Source organism: Mobula birostris, chromosome 9 (assembly GCF_030028105.1).
Source record: "Mobula birostris isolate sMobBir1 chromosome 9, sMobBir1.hap1, whole genome shotgun sequence".
Taxonomy (NCBI): domain Eukaryota; kingdom Metazoa; phylum Chordata; class Chondrichthyes; order Myliobatiformes; family Myliobatidae; genus Mobula; species Mobula birostris.
Genome location: NC_092378.1, coordinates 148,316,807 through 148,337,172, shown reverse-complemented (window position 1 = coordinate 148,337,172; position 20,366 = coordinate 148,316,807). Strand labels below are relative to the sequence as shown.

General features: G+C 42.0%; 1 protein-coding gene across 5 annotated transcripts in view; it reads left to right on the top strand.

Annotated features, from left to right (window-relative positions):
• The first annotated feature begins 18,260 nt into the window (after positions 1-18,260).
• The window catches only part of get4 (guided entry of tail-anchored proteins factor 4), a 44,272-nt gene continuing 42,166 nt past the window's right edge, over positions 18,261-20,366 (top strand). For all 5 annotated transcript variants that reach the window (XR_011887316.1, XM_072269099.1, XM_072269102.1 and 2 more), the window contains exon 1: positions 18,261-18,420. Coding sequence is in view for 4 of the 5 variants with exons in the window: in XM_072269099.1 (XP_072125200.1) it covers positions 18,287-18,420 (134 nt within the window). In the remaining variant the exon portion in view is untranslated. The remainder of the gene's footprint in view (positions 18,421-20,366) is intronic.

Here is a 20,366-nt window from a genome sequence, read left to right as displayed (position 1 = left end):
TTGTAATGTGACTGAGCACACTCCTTGAAAGGCTGTAGCAGAATCTGATTCTACAATAACTTAGAACACGGAATTGGTGATTTAAAAGAATTGCAAGGCTACGACAAAAGTGGGACTAATTGGATACTTTGGATGAGCAAATTGGCATAAGCTTGGGGATTCGGATGGCCGCATTCTGTGTATCAGTTGGAGAGATGAAGGGAACAGTCTACCCAAAAACAAGCTTTGATACTTTTCTACTTGGAGATAAATGGCTGAAGCCCTTGGCTGTTCTTTTTCCAATAACTCTGCTTGCTGGTGTGAGCAAAATTAGGTGTTATATCTAGCACCTTACTGTATAGTTTGGAGCTCACTAGGGGAAACCTCTGCAAGGAATCAATGGAGCACAATGTTTTAATTATGTTCGGTAGGTAGACCAGGCAGATAGATAGCAGTTATTTTGGGACTTGTACATTCCTGTGTTCCCAAAACCAGCTTTGACTAAGATTACTCTCTTGAGATGCATACACTTCTCACCACTTCCATAAGCACTGCTGACCCTTTACCATAATACAGATCATTGAATGTGTTGTTACCTACTGAAACAGAACTTGATCTTTTCTGCTTAAGATTTGTACAAGAATATATAATCGCATCTAAATGATACCTTTTCTGATTGTTTACAAGACTCTTGTGGATAAGGATGTACCTGAAGGCTATTTTATACAAATGCTATTTGCTACCAGTAAAATTGGATCTGTGCTTGGGAAGCTTGTGCACTAAGTCACGCAAGTCCAATGAAAGGTGAAAGGTATAGTGGTATAAATAAGAGATTCTATGGATGCTGGAAATCCAGAGCAACACAAAATAATAGGGGACTCAGCTTAGGCAGCGTCTATGGAGAGGAATAAGCAGACAACATTTTGGGCTGAGTCTCTTTATCAGGACTGGAAAGGAAGGTGGGGTGTTGTGAGGGGAAAAAAGAGAATAGCCAGAAGCTGCCTCTGGTCATTTCAAAGTCCTTAGGCCTGTGTGTAACTTCATTGAACTGATGTTCCTGCTTGAGAGAAAATGGACAACTAAACGCCCATGGTGATTCAGCAAGCTTCCCTGTGTGAAATTTAGTCTGTTTCCAAATAACAAACCATTTCTAATTGCTGCTGCACAAGTGAATCTAGCATTTGAGGATTTAAGGAACACAGCACATTCCTGCTGTATATTGAAGAAGCTGAGACCTTGCAAGCAAGAGAGCAGTCAGGAGATGAAGCACCCTGATTTGTTGAGATGTGCCATCAAGTTCCACTTTGTAAGCTTCTGGCAAAAAACAATTTTTCGGCATCTTGGGGCTCCTGAGACCTGGATGAGTTGCATCTTCCGTAATCTGAAATATCTGTCCCCTTAACTGCATTTGCCAAGGGTTGGCTTGGACCCAAATATGAGCAACAATTTGGATACTACCAGACGGTGTGTTTGAGATAACACATTGCTTGAAGAAAATGTACTAATGCCAGAGTTACTGCATAACTGGCTGTTTATTCTCTATGGATCTAGCTGTCTCCCCTTTTGTGAAGCAGGTTACTACTGGACTCAGTAAACTTGGACTGTTGTCTCCTCCCATCTCTGGATTACTGTGATATTTACTCCTTTAAACAGACTGCAGGAGTAAGGTGAAAAGAAAATGCTGAATCAGCTTTAGACATAAGTCTCGCAGATTTGTGGTGAAGTTTAACCAAGTTTGTAAGTCTCATAAATAACACTATATTGTTGCCTGGCCATTATCCTTGTTTGATCTCATTCCAGTTTCTGATTTTATAAATAAAAGGAAGCAGCAGTTAAAGATGATAAAAGTAAAGATTGGCTTTATTTGTCACATGTACATCAAAACATACAGTGAAATTCTTTACGCATCAAATCAGCCAAAATTGTGCTGGGTTGGGGGCAGGCCACAAATGTCGCTACACTTTGGGCACCAACATAGCATGTCTACAACTTGCTAATCCTTACTAACCCATGCATTTTGGAATGTGGGAGGAAACCCACGCAGTCACGGGGAGAAGCACAAACATTTTACAGACAGTGGTACAATTTGCACCTCAATGGCTAGTGCTGTAAAGTATGCTAACCACTACACTACCATGCCACCAAAATTAAAGTTCCTCCCAAGAAAACTTCAGTTAGTTGTTTATTTCTCACTCTAATTTTAATGTCTGCACATACTCTCTTTTTTATACTTTGGGTCAGGAGATCACTGGACATCTCTGAAGTAGTCCAATCTATTGGGCCATGTGCTCAAAGATGCAGCTTACTTGTTGAGACCAACTGCATAATCTTGTATGAACACTCAAAAAAAAAATTCATACTATATTTTTGTGTTATGAAAATGCAGTTTCTGTAATTATTTTAATCTTTATATTCACCATTCTGTCCTCCAGACAACCATCGGTCATGGAAAAGACCCATTGGTCTAACTGGTTCATGCTGACCAAGATTCCCTATAAGCTAGTCTCAATTGGCGTCCTTCTCCTATGCATGTATCTGTCCAAGTAGCTTGCAAATGTATTTTTTTGAGCAAATTATTCTATGTACTGACTACCCTCTTGGTGAAGACATTGCCCCTCAGGTTTCTATTAAATCTTTCGCCTCTCACCTTAAACCATGCCTTTGAATTTAAAAAGATTGTATTGATCTTGCTTGTGTCCCTCATGATCTTATACTACTCTATAAGATCATTATCATCATGTGCTATGTCGCTTGACATGGGTGATCATCTTTACCATGATTGTTCTTCGCAATTTTTTCTGCATTTTATTCCATTGTCATATTATAACCTCTAACTTATTAACTTATTTTTAATTTATTATGATTCTTCATTCTTCATAATTGAATGTTTTTTTTTGCGTGTTGTACCAACACACCACAGCAAATTCCTAATACATGGAAATTAAGTTAGTCCTTGAGTTGTATCTATATTTTTCCCTCAAGGTTTTATTTCTGCATTTATGTCCAGCATAATCCTTTGTGATTATCTTCTGGATTACCAGAGTGGAGATGAACTCTAAACTTCAAATCCCACAGGGATGATATTTCTACTATGAAATTTCTGGTAAATCTTAAGACACCATCATTCAGTGGTCAGGGCATTGAATATGGAAGTCTTACAAGATGGGTGATCCCAGCCGTTATCAATACTCTTTAGAGATTGTCTGCCTGGTGTCAACAATCACCATCCACCTGCTCTCATGGTTTCATGTGGTTGATCAGAGGGCTAAGCAAGTGTTACACCTTGCCCTAGGAGGGGGGAGGAGTGCCTTACACCTCCTTTGGTAGAGACATATCTCCACCCTGCAGATCATCCTTCAGTTTGCCTTGCTCTAATGAATATAATCCCAACCTTAACCACTCAAGTCTCATCAACCTAATCCATCTAACCCCGACCTGTATTTTGGGAACTGCAAGCTGGATTTAAAGGAGGAGCTAGTAATCCTTGGTTTTAATATTGACAGCATGTTGGTGTGGGATAAACACCTTTCCACTATTTCAAACAAGGCTGGACGAAGGCTTGGAGGTCTGCAGGATGTAGAGGACAGAGCCACGGTTTACGAAGCCCAGGTATGAAGTATCATGGAGTATGCCTACTTGTCATGGATGAATGCTTCACAGAGTGTCCTCAGCCAGCTTGATTCCATTCAAAGAAAGGCTCTCAGGATTATAAGTGTAGATGAAGCCACAGCTTGTGAGAAGCTAGCCATCAGTAGCTCACACCACAGACGACAGGTTGCTGCAGCTACTGTACTATACAAAATGCACACCAGCCACAGCCCTGCAGAACTTCGCGCCACGCTGCCTTCATCTTATGAGAGACGGCGCACCATGTTTATCTATGCCTGCTCATGCTGTTTCTAAGCCTGATGCGAGAACCTACACACTGGATAGAAGCTTCCTTCAGTGTGCTATCAGAATTCGGAACAGTCTTCCAGATGCTGTGGTTGGAAACATCTGCGACGATGGGGTCCAAGCCTTCAAGAGTCGAGTGCACAAACACTTATCATCTCTGGGAGGGAAGTCACATGCTTCTTCATAAGCTATCATGAAGGGGACCAGGATGGCAATGCTTGGTTGTTGGTAGGTAGGGTTAATACCTCACTTTCAAGAGCACTTGTGAGTTATATTCTGGCTGGACTTAGTCCTTAAACTGCTGGAGAACAGTGCTGAAAGAACAGGTGCTGTTTTCTCCCGGTAGGGATTGGTTTTTAGTTCCAAGTGCTCCTGCCACGTTTTGTCACCCTGCAACCTTATCCTTCAATCTCTTTAAATTATGGAGGACAGCATGTGTATAAATGTCTCTCTCCAGCAGACTTCATCATGATCATCATTACTCCAGTATTTCTACTATTTTTTAATGTTTCTATATGACTTTTTGTTCTATCGCTGAGCAGCAGTGAACCATCTGATTGGTCTATCAGAGTTCTCTTTGGGAACTAGTTGACTTGATCAGCATTTCTGATCTGGCTATTGTTCACGATTGCACTTAATTAAAAAAAACACCTTCTATATCGCTGCTGCATTTTCCATTTTGCCTTTTTTTAATATTAGGGTGACCAAAACAGATCGCAAATGTCATGTTTAACTGCATCATAACATCCCATCTTCCATACTTAATGCCCTGACTGCTGAATGCTAGTATCAAATTTTCTAGTAATTTCATAGTAGAAAGATCATTCCTGTGGGAGTTGAAGGTGAGAGTTCATCTCCATTGCAATCTACCCTTACAGCCATGCAACTAAGATTTGAGGTTGGGAGGTGGCCTTTTGTTAAGTTAATAACCATGCCAATTCAGATGACAATTTTTATTATATATTTAGAGATACACCATGGTAACAGCCATTCCAGCCCAAAAGGCCGATGCTGTCCAATTACACTCATATGATTAATTAACCTACTAACCCCTGCATCTTTGGAATGTGGGAGGAAACGCACGTGGTCATGGGAGAATGTACAAACTGCTTACACTGGGGGGGGGGTGGGGGAATTAACTGTCTACTACTAATCTACGATTATCCTGGATATAAATGGAAAAATAAAACCTATTGAGAAAAAAACATTGATACAATTCAAGGATCAAATTAATTCTCGTACTGGGAAATTCCTGAGGTGTGTTGCTGCAATGTGCAACACAAAGCATCCAACAATTAAAAAGAATAAAGAATCATAATAAATCTATTAAAATGGTGTTAGACTTTAAAATATGACAATAGAATAAAGTATATATAAAGAATGCCAGCATGTATTAACAGTGTAAAAGGTGGTTGAAAGTGTCTATAGTGCAGTGACGGGGTTAATGGGGGCGGGCTAACTAGAATGGTTGACCAGATTAACTACTTGAGGGAGGAGCTTCAAATGGCATAAAGTTTTAGTTTTGACACCCCTACAGTGCTTGCCAGAAGGTAGTTTGCTGGGTGAGTTGTTTGGACACATATAGGTCCTTCAGTGGGTACTTAACAAGCAGAGTATTTGCTGTGTTACAGCAAGAATCAATTCCTGACTTCTGAAGACGATACAGACACACAAATTAATCCAAGACAAGTTTTCTAATGTGCTAACAAACCCGGCCTTTGTGAGATGATAATGACATCCTGTAAATTTAATACTACTGGAGTGGGGTGGGGTCTCAGTGGCTTATCATAATCATCACAGCAGAGATTGAGAACAATGAGCAGGTACCCCTTATGAAACCCCTTTTTTTCTGGGCATCTCTAGATATGTGGCTCCTTAGCCCCTTGCTAACAGCTGCTGGATGCAGTGGTAAGAAAATCGCCTTTCCCAAACTCTGTATGTGTAGAGTTGGGTTTCACCAAAACTGGGAAGTTGGAGTGCCCTGACCACCCAAATACTGTGTAAATATGCCCCTGTGTAATTAGCCGTCAGCAAAAAATAACAGATTGTACACTGCATAAAATTACAAAGAAAGTATATTTACAAATGTCAGCTCTATCAAAACAGTTACTAGGAAAAAGAAAAATAATTAGAAGGGCCCATTACGGTTAACCCAGTCCAAATGTCCACACAAGTCAGAGCTCATCTTGAACCTGTGTTTAACTCGTGCGCTGGACCCACAGTCTTCATGAAGGCACGCACTATCTTCTGAATGTCATTCGAAATCCACCTCGAATAAACGGGCTCCCCCACGGGAAAATTGATCCTTCCTCCTTGAAGCCATTCACCTGCACAAAGCACCTCGTGCAACAGGGATGGCATCCTCAGCCACCTTCCCTCCTGTCTTCTCCCAGTTCCCACCAAAAAATCCTCGACCCACACCAGTGTCCATTACAAAAACCTCTCTGCCCAGCGTTCTCTAGAACCTTCTCCCAATTCCACCTTCCTGATTGGCTGACACAACATTCCTAAGTTGAACAACGTAGCCCATTATCTTTAGCTCAAACCCAAACATGCTAAAAGCAGAGCAGAGTGCTCTACAGAACAGCTAAAATGAAATACCTACAGCATAGCAGCTTAAATAAAATTAACTAGGGTGTTACAATTAGGTCTACAGTCAGAGAAAGAATTGATCCCTTAGTAGAAAACATGTACGTTCCTCAGACTAACCAGAAACACATTCATTGAGCAACTCTCGGGATTTAAGAATTGATAGATTGTGTGATCCTACTAGGAAGCTTTTACAGATTTATAATAGTGGTAAGAGCATTGATAGTACCTGTAAAAGATATAAGCTCAATCTCAAAGCTGTAACAGTTGAGGCCAGTTCATTGGCTATATTTAAGAGGGAGTTAGATATGGCCCTTGTGGCTACGGGGGTCAGGGGGTATGGAGGGAAGGCTGGGGCGGTGTTCTGAGTTGGATGATCAGCCATGATCATAATAAATGGTGGTGCAGGCTCGAAGGGCCGAATGGCCTACTCCTGCACCTATTTTCTATGTTTCTATGTTTCTATACACTGAAATGTGTCACAAATGACAAAGTCTGCAGATGCTGGAAATCAAAGCAATACACACAATGCTGGAGGAACTCAGCAGGTCAGGCAGCATCCATGGAAAAGAGTAAAGGGTCAACGTTTCAGACAGACTGTTCATTAGTGAAATGTGTTGTTTTCATCAAATCAGCAAGGATTGTGTTGGGCAGGTCACAAGTGTTGGCATGCTTCCATGCCAGCATAGCATTCCCACAACTCACTAACCCTAATCATATGTCTTTAGAATGTGGGAGAAAACTGAGGGAGACATTGGAAACCCATGCAGTCACAAGGAGAACGTAATAAAAAAATCTACATGACGTACTCCAGTTGTGGGCTCATAAAACAGTTATAACAAAATTTACACATTCTTGTGTCCCAAGGATACATCTGTTCTTTGAAATGATGTGATGAAACCTTTCAGAATCAGAATCAGTTTTATTATCACCAGCATGTGACGTGAAATTTGTTAACTTAGCAGCAACAGTACAATGCAATACATAATCTAGCAGAGAAAACAAATAATAATAAACAGGTAAATCAATTACATATATTGAATAGATTTAAAAAACATGCAAAAACAGAAATAATGTTTTTTTTAAAAAGTGAGGTAGTGTCCGAAGATTCAATGTCCATTTAGGAATCGGATGGCAGAAGGGAAGAAGCTGTTCCTGAATCACTGAGTGTGTGCCTTCAGGCTTCTGTATCTCCTACCTGATGGTAACAGTGAGAAAAGAGCATACTCTGGGTGCAGGAGGTCCTTAATAATGGACGCTGCCTTTCTGAGACACAGCTCCCTGAAGATGTCTCAGGTACTTTGTGGGCTAGTACCCAAGATGAAGCTGACTAGATTTACAACCCTCTGCAGCTTCTTATGGTCCTGTGCAGTTGCCTCTCCATACCAGATGCAGCCTGTCAGAATGCTCTCCATGGTACAACTATAGAAGTTTTTGAGTGTATTTGTTGACATACCAAATCTCTTCAAACTCCTAATAAAGTATAGCCACTGTCTTGTCTTCTTTTTAACTCGTATGTTGGGACCAGGTTAGATCCTCAGAGATCTTGACACCCAAGAACTTGAAGCTGCTCACTCTCTCCACTTCTTATCCCTCTATGAGGATTGGTATGTGTTCCTTCATCTTACCCTTCCTGAAGTCCACAATCAGTTCTTCCTTCTTACTGATATTGAGTGCCAGGTTGTTGCTGCAGCACCACTCCACTAGTTGGCATATCTCACTCCTATATGCCCTCTCGTCACCACCTGAAATTCTATGAACAATAGCTGTATTGTCAGCAAATTTGCAGATGGTATTTGAGCTATGCCTAGCCACACAGTTATGTATATATTGAAAGTAGAACAGTGGGCTAAGCACACACCCCTGAGGTACGCCAGTGTTGATCGTCAGCGAGGAGGATATGTTATCACCAATCCACGTAGACTGTGGTCTTCTGGTTAGGAAGTCGAGGATCCAGTTGCAGAGGGAGGTGCAGAGGCCCAGGTTCTGCAACTTCTCAATCAGGATTGTGGGAATGACGGTATTAAATGCTGAACTATAGTTGTTGAACTCTCTAAAGGATGCCTGGGTAGAATCAGCAAAGTCAGTGATTCCTAAAAAAGAAAAAAGCACAAAGAATAAATGGATGACGGAAGAAAGCAAATCCTATAGACTGTAAGTCCTTAGATAAAAAAGTTAAAAGCTTATGTCAAAAAGCCAAAGAAGAATGGTTAAACCAGGAATGTGAGCAATTAGAAAGAATCCCTATTACTGATCCAAAAAGGTTACATCAACAAATCAAGAATATCACTGGTAAAAAGCTCCTCTGTTCTTCAGGTGGATGTTTGAAAGCAAAGGACGGTACCATTATCATGGAAAAAGATGAGATTATGAACAGATGGAATGCGTATATTCAGGAATTGTTTGAAGACGATCAAGGCGAAAAACCAGAAATTAAGAAGAACATTGAAGGTTGAAGTATTTTAAAATCTGAAGTTCGTAATGCAATGAATAAGATGAAGAAACGAAAGGCAGCAGGTCCTGATGAATTAGTAATACGTTTGTAGAACAAATTATCGCCCTTGTAGATTATGGAATTGAAAAACTTACTGATTTAATCAATGACATTTATGAGACTGAAGTAATACCAGAAGAGATGAAAAAAAATCAATATTTATCACTCTTCCTAAGAAACCTGGAGCAACAGAATGTGAATTACATAGGACCATAAGTTTAATGAGTCATATCACTAAGATACTATTAAGAATTTTGATGACAAGAGCTAAAAGCAAGATACAAGCTGAAATAGGTAAAGAACAATGTGGTTTTGTGAAAGACAAAGGTACAAGAAACGCGATATTGATGTTAAGGATACTATCAGAATGAGCTATTCAAGTGCAAAAAGATTTGTTTGTTTTATCGACTACACAAAAGCATTTGATAACGTGGAGCACAATAAGTTATTCAAAATATTACAGGAAACTCTAGATCTAGATTCGAAAGACCTCCACCTAATCAGAAATCTGTACTGGGAACAATCTGCCGCTGTAAGAATAGATGGAGAAGTGAGTTAGTTTATGAAAATCAAGAGAGGCGTTAGACAAGGGTGTGTTTTCTCCCCTGATTTGTTTAATATGTACAGTGAAACAATATTACAAAAAATAAGAGACATCTTGGGAATCAAAGTTTGTGGTGAAAACATCAATAATTTTAGATATGTGGATGACACTGTGTTAATTGCTAGTATGGAGGAAGAACTACAAAACTTAATCCATATAGTTGTTAAATAAAGTGCAAAAATGAGTCTATCTATCAATTGCAAAAAGACAGAATGTACGGTGATATCCAAAGAGAAGGAGAATCCTATCAGCAGGCTGAGAAGAAACAGGGAAGACATAAAACAAGTACAGAACTTCTGCTACTTAGGAAGCTGGGTGACATCAGATGGCAGGTGCGACATGGACATCAAAAGAAGAATAGGGATGGCAAAAGACACCTTTACGAGAATGAAGAGGATATTGACCAACACTAAACTAGGCATGACAACCCACCTCAGGGTACTGAAATGTTACGTTTATCCAGTTACATTATATGGCTCAAAATGTTGGACAATATCTAGTAACATGAAGAAACGAGTTGAAGCACTAGAGATGTGGTTTTTGAGGAGGATGCAAAGAATATCTATAGAGGATGTCATGAACAGAACAAGCACAAAAAGAGAAATAATGTATGAGATCATGAAAAGGCAACATGACTTTATTGGACATGTGATTAGGAAAGAGGAGTTAGAATGCACAGTAATTATGGGAAAGATTGAAGGGAAGAAAGCAAGAGGAAGGCAACGACAAATGATGATGGAGACAGCAGCCAGAGAACTGCAAATGAATACCAATGAATTCATCCACTTGACTCGAAATGGGAGTGTGTGGGTCATGGCAGTCAAAGCTCAAACTGGGCATGGCACCTGATGATGATGATGATGATGATAGTTGTTGAACAGCATCCTGACGTAGGTATTTGTGTTGTCCAGGTGGTCTAAAGCCATGTGGAGAGCTGTTGAGATTGTGTTTGTCATTGACCTATTGTGGCGATAGGCAAATTGCAGTGGGTCCAGGTCCTTGCTGAGGCAGGAGTTCAGTCTAGTCATGTGAGTGCTACCGAGCGATTGTCATTAAGGCAGCCTGGATTAGTCTTCTTAGGCACTGGTATAAGTGTTGCTTTTTTGAAGCAAGTGGGAACTTCTGCCTGTAGCAGTGAGAGGTTGAAAATGTCCTTGAATACTGCTGCTAGTTGGTTGGCATAGGTTTCCAGAGCCTCACCAGGTACTCCATTGGGACCTTCTGCCTTGCGAGGGTTCACCTCTTTAAAGACGGCCTAACATCGGCCTCTGAGACAGAGATCACAGGGTCATCAGATGCAGCAGGGATCTTCACAGCTGTAGTTGTGTTCTCCCTTTCAAAGCGGGCATCGAGGGCGTTGAGTTCATCTGGTAGTGAAGCATCGCTGCCATTCATGCTATTGGGTTTCGTTTCCAGTACACAAGTGTAAAGGAGAACAAGGTAATTGTCACTCGAGATCTGATGCAGCACAAAAATAAAAACAACATAAAGAACTCAATTAAAAAAACAATAAATATAAATATATAAGATAGCTTATGTCCATGAAGTGACGCTAGGCACAGGAGTGTCTGTACATAAGGTGACTGACTGGAAATGATAACATAGTGGTGATGGGGAATGTGTTTATTTATTGCGATACAGTGTGGAATAGCTTTCTGGCCCTTCGAGCCACGCCATCCGGCACAACCCAGTTTAACCCTAGCACAATCCTGGGACAATTTGCAATGACCAATTAACTTACCAAGCAGAATGTCTTTGGACTGTGGAAGGAAACTGGATCACCCAGAGAAAACTCATGGGGTCACGGGGAGAACGTGCAAGCTCCTTATGGGCAGCAGTGGAAACTGAAACCAGTCACCTGTATTGTAAAGTGTTGTGCTCCCTCTACACTACCGCGCTGCCCCACATTAGTGGGTGGAGGTGGTGATCAGCCTTACTGCTTGGGGAAAGTAATTGTTTCTGAAGTTTTTATTTTGATAAATAATATGTCTGTGCTGCTTTGACCCACTGAATTTCTCCACCAGATTGTTGATCCAGATTCCAGCATCTGCAGTCTCTTGCATCTCTATGATAAACAGGAAGCTGAAAGGGCAGCTATGAAATTAATTTGTACCTATACTCCGTGGCCACTTTATTAGGTACAAACCTGTACACTTTGTTAATGCAAATATCTAATCAACCAATCATGTGGCTGCAACTCAATGCATAAAAGCATGCAGACATGGTCAAGAGGTTCAGACCAAATATCAGAAGGGGAAGAAATGTAATTTAACTGACTGACCATGGAATGAATCCTGGTGCTGGATGGGGTGGTTTGAGTATTTCAAAAAATGCTGATCTGGGATTTTTGTGTAGAACAGTCTCTAGAGTTTACAGAGAATGGTGCAGAAAAACAAAAAAAAAATCTAGCAAGCAGCAGTTCTGTGGGTGAAAATGCCATATTAATGACAGAGGTCAGAGGAGATTGGCCAGACAGGTTCAAGGTTACAGGAAGGGACCAATAACTCAAATAACCATATGTTACGACAGTGGTGTGCAGAAGAGCATCTTTGAATGCACAACACATTGAACCTTGAAGTGGATGGGCTACAGTAGCAGAAGACTACAAACATACTGTTGAATCCCAAGGCTGTATATTTATTTATTTAGAGATACAGGGCAGAACAGGACCTTCTAGCACTTTGAGTCACACTGCCAGCACCCCCACCAATTTAACCATAGCCTAATCATGGGACAATTTACAATGACCAATGAACTTACTAACTGGCACATATTTGTACTGTGGGGGGGAAACCAGAGCATCCAGAGGAAACCCACCCACCGTTCTAGGGGAGGACATACTGTTGAGTTCCTCCAGCATTTCAGGTGTGTTGCTCGGATTCCAGCATCTACAGATTTTCTTGTTTGTGATAGGACATATGCGTTATACACATTTTAGACAATAGAAAATAGGTGCAGGAGTAGGCCATTCGGCCCTTTGAGCCAGCACCGCCATTCACTGTGATCATGGCTGATCGTCCACAATCAGTATCCAGTTCCTGTCCTATCCCCATAACCTTTGATTCCGCTATCTTTAAGAGCTTTATCCATCTCTTTTTTGATAGCATCCAGAGATTTGGCCTCCACAGCCTTCTGGGGCAGAGCATTCCATACATCCACCACTCTCTGGGTGAAAAAGTTTTTCCTCAACTCCATTCTAAATGGCCTACCCCTAATTCTTAAACTGTGGCCTCTGGTTCTGGACTCACTCATCCGCGGGAACATGCTTCCTGCCTCCAGCGTGTCCAATCCCTTAATAATCTTATATGTTTCAATAAGATCCCCTCTCAGCCTTCTAAATTCCAGAGTATACAAGCCCAGTTGCTCCAATTTGATAATAAACATACTTCAAACTTTTGATCTTTGATGCAGCTTTTTTCCTTGTGTTCATAACTTTTGCTGCGACCACTAGATGGCAGGTTATGTGACATCTCCTGCTGTGGTGCACAGGGAACAGGCAATTCAGAAGAACAGCATTCTGCATTGTTGAGGGCTATAGGGTTTTAGCTTTGTGACTTATCAACCTTGGTGTGGCTAACCATCATGTGGTCAGAGCATTGGTGGTGGGTAACATATATCATATTCTCCTGTTGGAGTGACAGAGAACCAGTGAGCAAGCCAGCCCCCAGTTTATCTGCTTCTAGAGGCCAATGATAACCTGTCTTAACTTCTACTGTCCAGTGGCATTGACCTCAATAATAAAATGCTTCGGGCGGCTGGTCATGAACTGCATTGAATCTTGCCTTCCCACTACATTGGATCCCTACCAGTTTTCATATCACCCAAATCAGTCCACTGATAGTGCAATAGCCTGTGCCTTCTACTCACTCCCGTCCCACATGGAGAATAATGTCTCCTAAACCAGAATACTGTTTATCAGTACAATCATTCCTCAGAAGTTGGTGGGTAAACTGTCTCCACCCTTCCATCTGTAACTGGATGTGGACTTTTTGATGGAGAAACCTCAGAGAGTCTGTGTTGGCGGGAACATCTCTGGTTCAATCTTGCCGAGTACTGGTGCCGCCAGGGTTGCGGACTCAGCTCACTGCTTTTCACTCTACTGACGCATAACTGTACTGCTAGTTCCAGCTCTAACCACATCATTAGTTTTGCTGCTGACGCAACAGTGGTTGACCTCATCAGCAACAATAATGAGTCAGCATACAGACAGGAGGTGGAGTGGCTTGTGGACTGGTACAAACTCAACAACTCGAATATCAAGGTGGACAAGACTGAAAAGGTGATTGTGGACTTCAGGAAGGTGCAGGCTGACCACTCCCTAGTGCATATCAATGGCTCCTTCGTGGAGAGAGTCAGCAGAACCAAGCTTCTTGGAGTGCACATCACCGACGATCTCACCTTTTCCCTCAACACCACCTCTTTGGTCAAGAAAGCACAGCAGCAAGATTCCTCACTCCCAGTCTAATCACATTACATCAGAGCACCATCGAGAGTGTCGTGACTAGCTGTACCACCGTCCAGTAGAAAGTGAGGTGCTGCTTCAGCTGAAAATTAATAAATCTCCAGGGCCAGACAACATATATTGAAGGGGACCTAAAGAAGTCCGTGATTATATATACAAACCCTGACGTGTATTTTTCAAAAGTCATTGAAGACTGGTGAAATCTCTCAGGACTGGAAATAGGCTAATATTGTCCCAGTATATGAGAATGGTAACTATAGACCAGTAAGCTTAACATTTATTGCAGGCAAGATAATGGAAACAATAATAAAGAATGAGTTGGAAAAGCAGCTGATTAGAACAGGTATGTTAGCAGAAAGCCAGCATGGGTTCAGAAATCATGCTTTACTAATATGCTGGAGTTCTATGAAGAGACAGCTAAAATTTATGATAACAATAGAGTGGTTAATATCATTTACTTAGACTTTCAGAGTAATCAAATTACAGGAGGTAGGAATTCAGGGTAAGGTGTGCGAATGGGTGCAGAATTGACTCAAAAACAGAACACAGTGAGTTAAGGTGAAAGGATCTTTTTAACACTTAGAAGATGTTAAAGATAGGGTCCACAGGGATCAGTTTTGGGGCCACTGCTTTTTTAAATTACATTAATGATTCAGATAAGGATATAACAAATAAACTAGTAAAGTTTGCAGGTGACACAAAATTAGGGGGACGAGCTGATAACATTCAGGCAGCCCAATCAATGCAGTTAGCTCTAAACAAAATCCAGATGTGGGTGGACAAATGGCAGATGAAATTTAATGTAAGTAAAGTGTTATATATAGGAAGTAGAAATATTAGATATAAATATACAATGGGGTGTCTTGAGTTAGAAAGTGCACTGCATGAGAAGGATTTGGGCATTCTGGTAGACTCATCACTATCAACATCTGGACAATGCACAGAAGTGACTGGGAAGGCTAATAGAATGTTGGGCTATATAATGCGCTCAGTGGAGTTCAAGTCTAGAGATGTTCTCCCTCGGCTGTATAATGCACTTGTGAGGCCACACCTTGAGTACTGTGCACAATTTTGGTCTCCATATTTTGGAGACAGTTCAGAGAAGGGTGACAAGACTCATTCAGGTCTGCAGGGTAGGGGCTATGGAGAATGACTGAAAGAATTCTATCTTTTTAGGCTAAGTAGACGTAGAATGGGAAGGGACATGATAGAAGTGTTCAAAGTCTTTTGGGGTATAAGTAAGGTGGATGCCACCTGCTACTTCAAGATTAATTCATCATCAAGGACACGGGGCTGTAGGTTGAGACTGATTAATGGGAGATTTCAGACTAACATCAGGACACATTTCTTTATACAGTGAGTTGTGGACACATGGAACAAACTACCTCGTTGTGTAGTTGAGAGTAGTACCTTAGAGACTTTCAAACCTAAACTCGATAGTTATTTCAACACACTACGTGACTAGGAATTTGGCAAGATTTGCTGGGCCAACTGGCTTATTTTTGTCAAAAACTTTCTCACGTTCTAATGTGTGGGAATAGCAAAGCATCTGACAGCAATGCCCTGCAACAATTGTGAGGTCTGCTGAGAGAATCACTGGGGTGTCTCTCCACCACCACCCAGGACAAATACCAGAAGCCCCGAGTTTACAGAGCACTCCACATTGTCCCATCCCTCCCACAATCTCTTTGACCTTGTCCGGCAGAGGTATTGCAGTAACATAACAGCTTGTTAGTCTCGGTAACAGCTTCTTGCCCCAGGCTGCGAGACTTCTGAACACCTGCTACCACCCAGTAACAGTAATACTTCTGTATATTTAACAATATGTTGTATACACATTTTATGTTGACTTATCCACCTACAGTATTTTTTAAATTATTATTTGTTAATATTATTGTGTTCATATTGTTTTATGTGCTGAATGTGGTATACGTACTATGTTTTGCACTTTAGTCCCTGAGGAAGGGCCAAACATTTCGTTTAGCTGTATACGTGTCTATGGTTGCATGACAATAAGCTTAAACTGGAACTTCACCATCACCCCTGGAGGTGCAATCCACAGACCCACCTCTCTCTGATTAAAAAAAAACCTTTGACTTTCCCCTATATTTTCCTCCAAGCACTATCCATATACCCATCCAAACTGTCTTTTAAAAATTATTATACCCTTTTCAACCACTTCCTCTGGCTGTTCATTCCATATATTTTTATAATTTAGAGATACAGTGTGGACCAGGCCCTTCCAGCCCAACAAGCCGCACTGCCCAGCAAATTAACACTAGCTTAATCAAAGGACCATTTACAATGACCAATTAACCTACTAACCAGTACCTTTTTGGACTATGGGAGGAAAACCAGGTGTCAATGTACAAACCCCTTACAGTGCCAGAGTTGAACTCTGATGCCCCGAGCTATAATAGCATCATGGTCATACTTTATTGATCCCGAGGGAAATTGGTTTTCATTACAATTGCACCAAGAATCCAGTATAAATATAGCAATATAAAACCATAAATAATTAAATAGTAATATGTAAATTATGCCAGGAAATAAGTCCAGGACCAGCCTATTGGCTCAGGGTGTCTGACCCTCCAAGGGAGGAGTTGTAAAGTTTGATGGCCACAGGCAGGAATGACTTTCTATGACGCTCTGTGCTGCATCTCGGTGGAATGAGTCTCTGGCTGAATGTACTCCAGTGCCCAATCAGTACATTATGTAGTGGATGGGAGACATTGTCCAAGATGGCATGCAACTTGGACAGCATCCTCTTTTCAGACACCACCATCAGAGAGTCCAGTTCCATCCCCACAACATCACTGGCCTTACGAATGAGTTTGTTGATTCTGTTGGTGTCTGCTACCCTCAGCCTGCCGCCCCAGCTCACAACAGCAAACACGATTGCACTGGCCACCACAGAGTCATAGAACATCCTCAGCATCATCTGGCAGATGTTAAAGGACCTCAGTCTCCTCAGGAAATAGAGGCGGCTCTGACCCTTCTTGTAGACAGCCTCAGTGTTCTTTGACCAGTCCAGTTTATTGTCAATTCGTATCCCCAGGTACTTGTAATCCTCCACCATGTCCACACTGACCCCCCTGGATGGAAACAGGGGTCACCGGTGCCTTAGCCCTCCTCAGGTTCACCACCAGCTCCTTAGTCTTTTTTCCATTAAGCTGCAGGTAATTCTGCTCACACCATGTGACAAAGTTTCCTACCGTAGCCCTGTACTCAGCCTCATCTCCCTTGCTGATACATCCAACTCTGGCAGAGTCATCAGAAAACTTCTGAAGATGGCAAGATACTGTGCAGTAGTCTTGCCTACTGCCTACCACTACTCTATATACATACCAATCCTGTGTATAAAAGTTGCTCCTCAGGTTCCTATTTAATCTCTCCCCTCTCACCTTGTACCTATGCCTCTAGTTCTTCATTCCCTAACCCTGGGAAGAACACTGCATGCATTACCCTATTAGGGGTTCCCAACCTGGGGTCCATGGCATAAAAAAGGCTGGGAATCTCTGGACTATCTATATCCCTTAAGATTTTATACACCTCTATCAGGTCACTACCCAGACTTCAGTGCTCCAACAATAAAATCTTTATTGCTGTTAACAACATAAATTTAAATCTTTTGCAAGTTTCTACAGTTTACAGTGCCAGAGAGCTTTGTGAGTGGCTGTATCATAGCCTGGTATGGTGCCTTGAGTGAACAGGATTACAAGAGGCTGCGGAGGGTTGTAGACCCAGTTCCATCATGGGCACAACCCTTCCCATCACCGAGGCCACCTTCAGGAGGTTCTGCCTCAAGAAGATTGCATCCATTATTAAAATTTCTCTCTTCTTTCCTCTCCCATTGGGCAGAAGATTCAAAAGCTGGAAAGCACGTATCACCAGGCTGAACAGCAGCTTCTATCCTGATGTTGGTCAGGCTTCTGAACGGTCTCCTGGAACAGTAAGGTGAACCCTTGATCTCATTATCTACCTCGTTATAGCCTTGCACCTTATTGTATACCTGTACAATCATCTCTCTGCAGCTATCACACTTTATTCTGCATTCTGTTACTGTACCGTGTAATGATTTGATCTGGATGAACAATATGCAAGACAAGTTTCTCTCGGTATCGCAATACATGTGACAATGATAAACCAATTCCAATACAGGGAGGGTGTCGAATCTAGCCACACCTTGTGACGCCATAAGGTGACGTCAGCGCGGCGAGCATAAGCCGCGTGCCCCTTGACCTTTGGCTGAGCTCAGGCAGTGATGGCGGACGCGGAGCTGCCGAAGTGCTGCAGGAACCGGGGCGGCGTCCAGCGGGTGGAGTCCAAGCTCCGCGCCAGCGTGGAGAAGGGCGACTACTACGAGGCCCACCAGATGTACCGGACGCTGTTCTTTCGGTAAGGAGCCGCCATCAGCGGCCGCCGCACCGAGCAAACTGATCTTGGCGGCTTCCAGATCCTTCTCTCGGTCACCAGGCCCCGCAACAACCCCCACTGCCGGCACGCCTCCTGGCCGCTGATTGGTTCTAGTACTCGTGACACCGCCTTCACTTCATTGTGACGCGTATTTCACGATTGGCTGTTGAGTCTGTCAGTCACCACCGTAGGTGTGGGCTAGTGTAGGCAACGTGGGCCGAGCAGCCTCTTCCTGTTTCTTATTTCTTGCTTGTTGTCTTCACGTCAATCCAGAAATGGTTTGGCACCAAATTCGTGTATAAACGTTCACTTTTAAAGCATCTAAAGTATAAATATCCATAGTACCATTTAATTTTAAGAAAGAAAATTAACAAGGGAAAAAGTTAACATTAAAGTGGAATTGCTCCAGATTTCAGCATCTCTTGTGTCTCCATGTTGTTGCTTTTCTACGAAGTCTTTCCAGGGTATGCCTACCTTTGAGAAGTTTTCCTCCTCTCTTGGACAGGAGTTCTCAGACCATCTCTCACTGCCTACTCTCTGAAATGTATTGCTCTCTGACTCTTCACATGCTAGTCATCTTCCCTCTTGTCAGCCCAGATGAAGGGCTTTGGCTTGAAAAATCAACTGTGCGTTTCTCTCCACAGAAGCTGCTTGATCTGCTTAGTGCCCACAACACCTTGTGTGTTGCTCCAGGTTTCGGCATTTGCCGTCTCTTGTGTCAGCATTGCGGGGAAATTGAGATGGGAAACTCCCCTGAAGAGTATCATGGGACAGACTATTTTTGTCTTGATGCAGGGTTAATTGGTAAGGATTCTCAGGAGGGAACGAATCATAATATGACATTGTTTATATTTTATTCAAAGAAAATAGTGTCTCTGACAGCGCTTCCAAACCCACAATAGCTAATCACCTTGAAATCAAGGGCACTAGGGCCTTTGGGAAACTCAAACCTCCTGCAGGTTCCATTAATCCTGATTTGAGAAATAAATCACTGTTTCTTTATTGTCCCTAGATATAAATCATTATTGCAAACTGAGTACCGTCACCAGCAGGACGTCTGAGTTCTGGCCATTTGATCTGTAATCAAACATAACACCCGGATTTCAATATGCTATGAGGAGCGATTGCATCATATTAGTCTGTACTCAGTGCACTTTTGAAGATTGAATTATCTGACTCATTCATGGGGTGGTTAGACAGGCTAGGAGGCTAGGACTGTTTTCCTTGAAACTGAAGGGTGACCTTATAGGGGTGCATACAGTGGTGAATACACAGTCTTTTTCCCAGGGGTAGGGGAATCAAGACCTAGAGGGCATACATAAGGTGAGGGAGGAAACCTTTAGTACGGATGGAACTTCTTTTACACAGAGGGTGGCCAATATATGGAACAAGCTGCCAGAGGAGGCATTTGAGACCTGTTTAAAAGACAGTTGGATATTTGGAATAACATACTGAATGAAGCTTATAAAACAGTTAAAGGTTTTAACGAGCTGCTGAAAAGATGTTTCTCTTTGGCTGCAACTGTGCAAGAAGGTCAACACATTACATCTTCCAAGGGCAATTTATTAGGTCTGTGCAGTAAAACCATGTGTACAATCATTTCTGAAGGGCAAACGTCTTTGGCAGCAATGTCATCGTACTGTAAATAAATTCTTGGAGAGTCTAGAATTAAATAATGGATATTGCGTCAGCCATTTAAGAGTGATATTAGAAAATTCTTCTTTAAGAGTTGCAAGTCTTTGCTGTTTTGAAAACCCAGATCCCTATAGAAACTCGATTATGTACACTCAATGGCCACTTCATTAGGTACACCTGCTTGTTAATACAAATATCTAATCAGCCAACCATGTGGCAGTAACTTAATACATAAAAGCATGCGGACATGGTCAAGAGGTTCAGTTGTTGTTCAGACCAAACATCAGAATGGG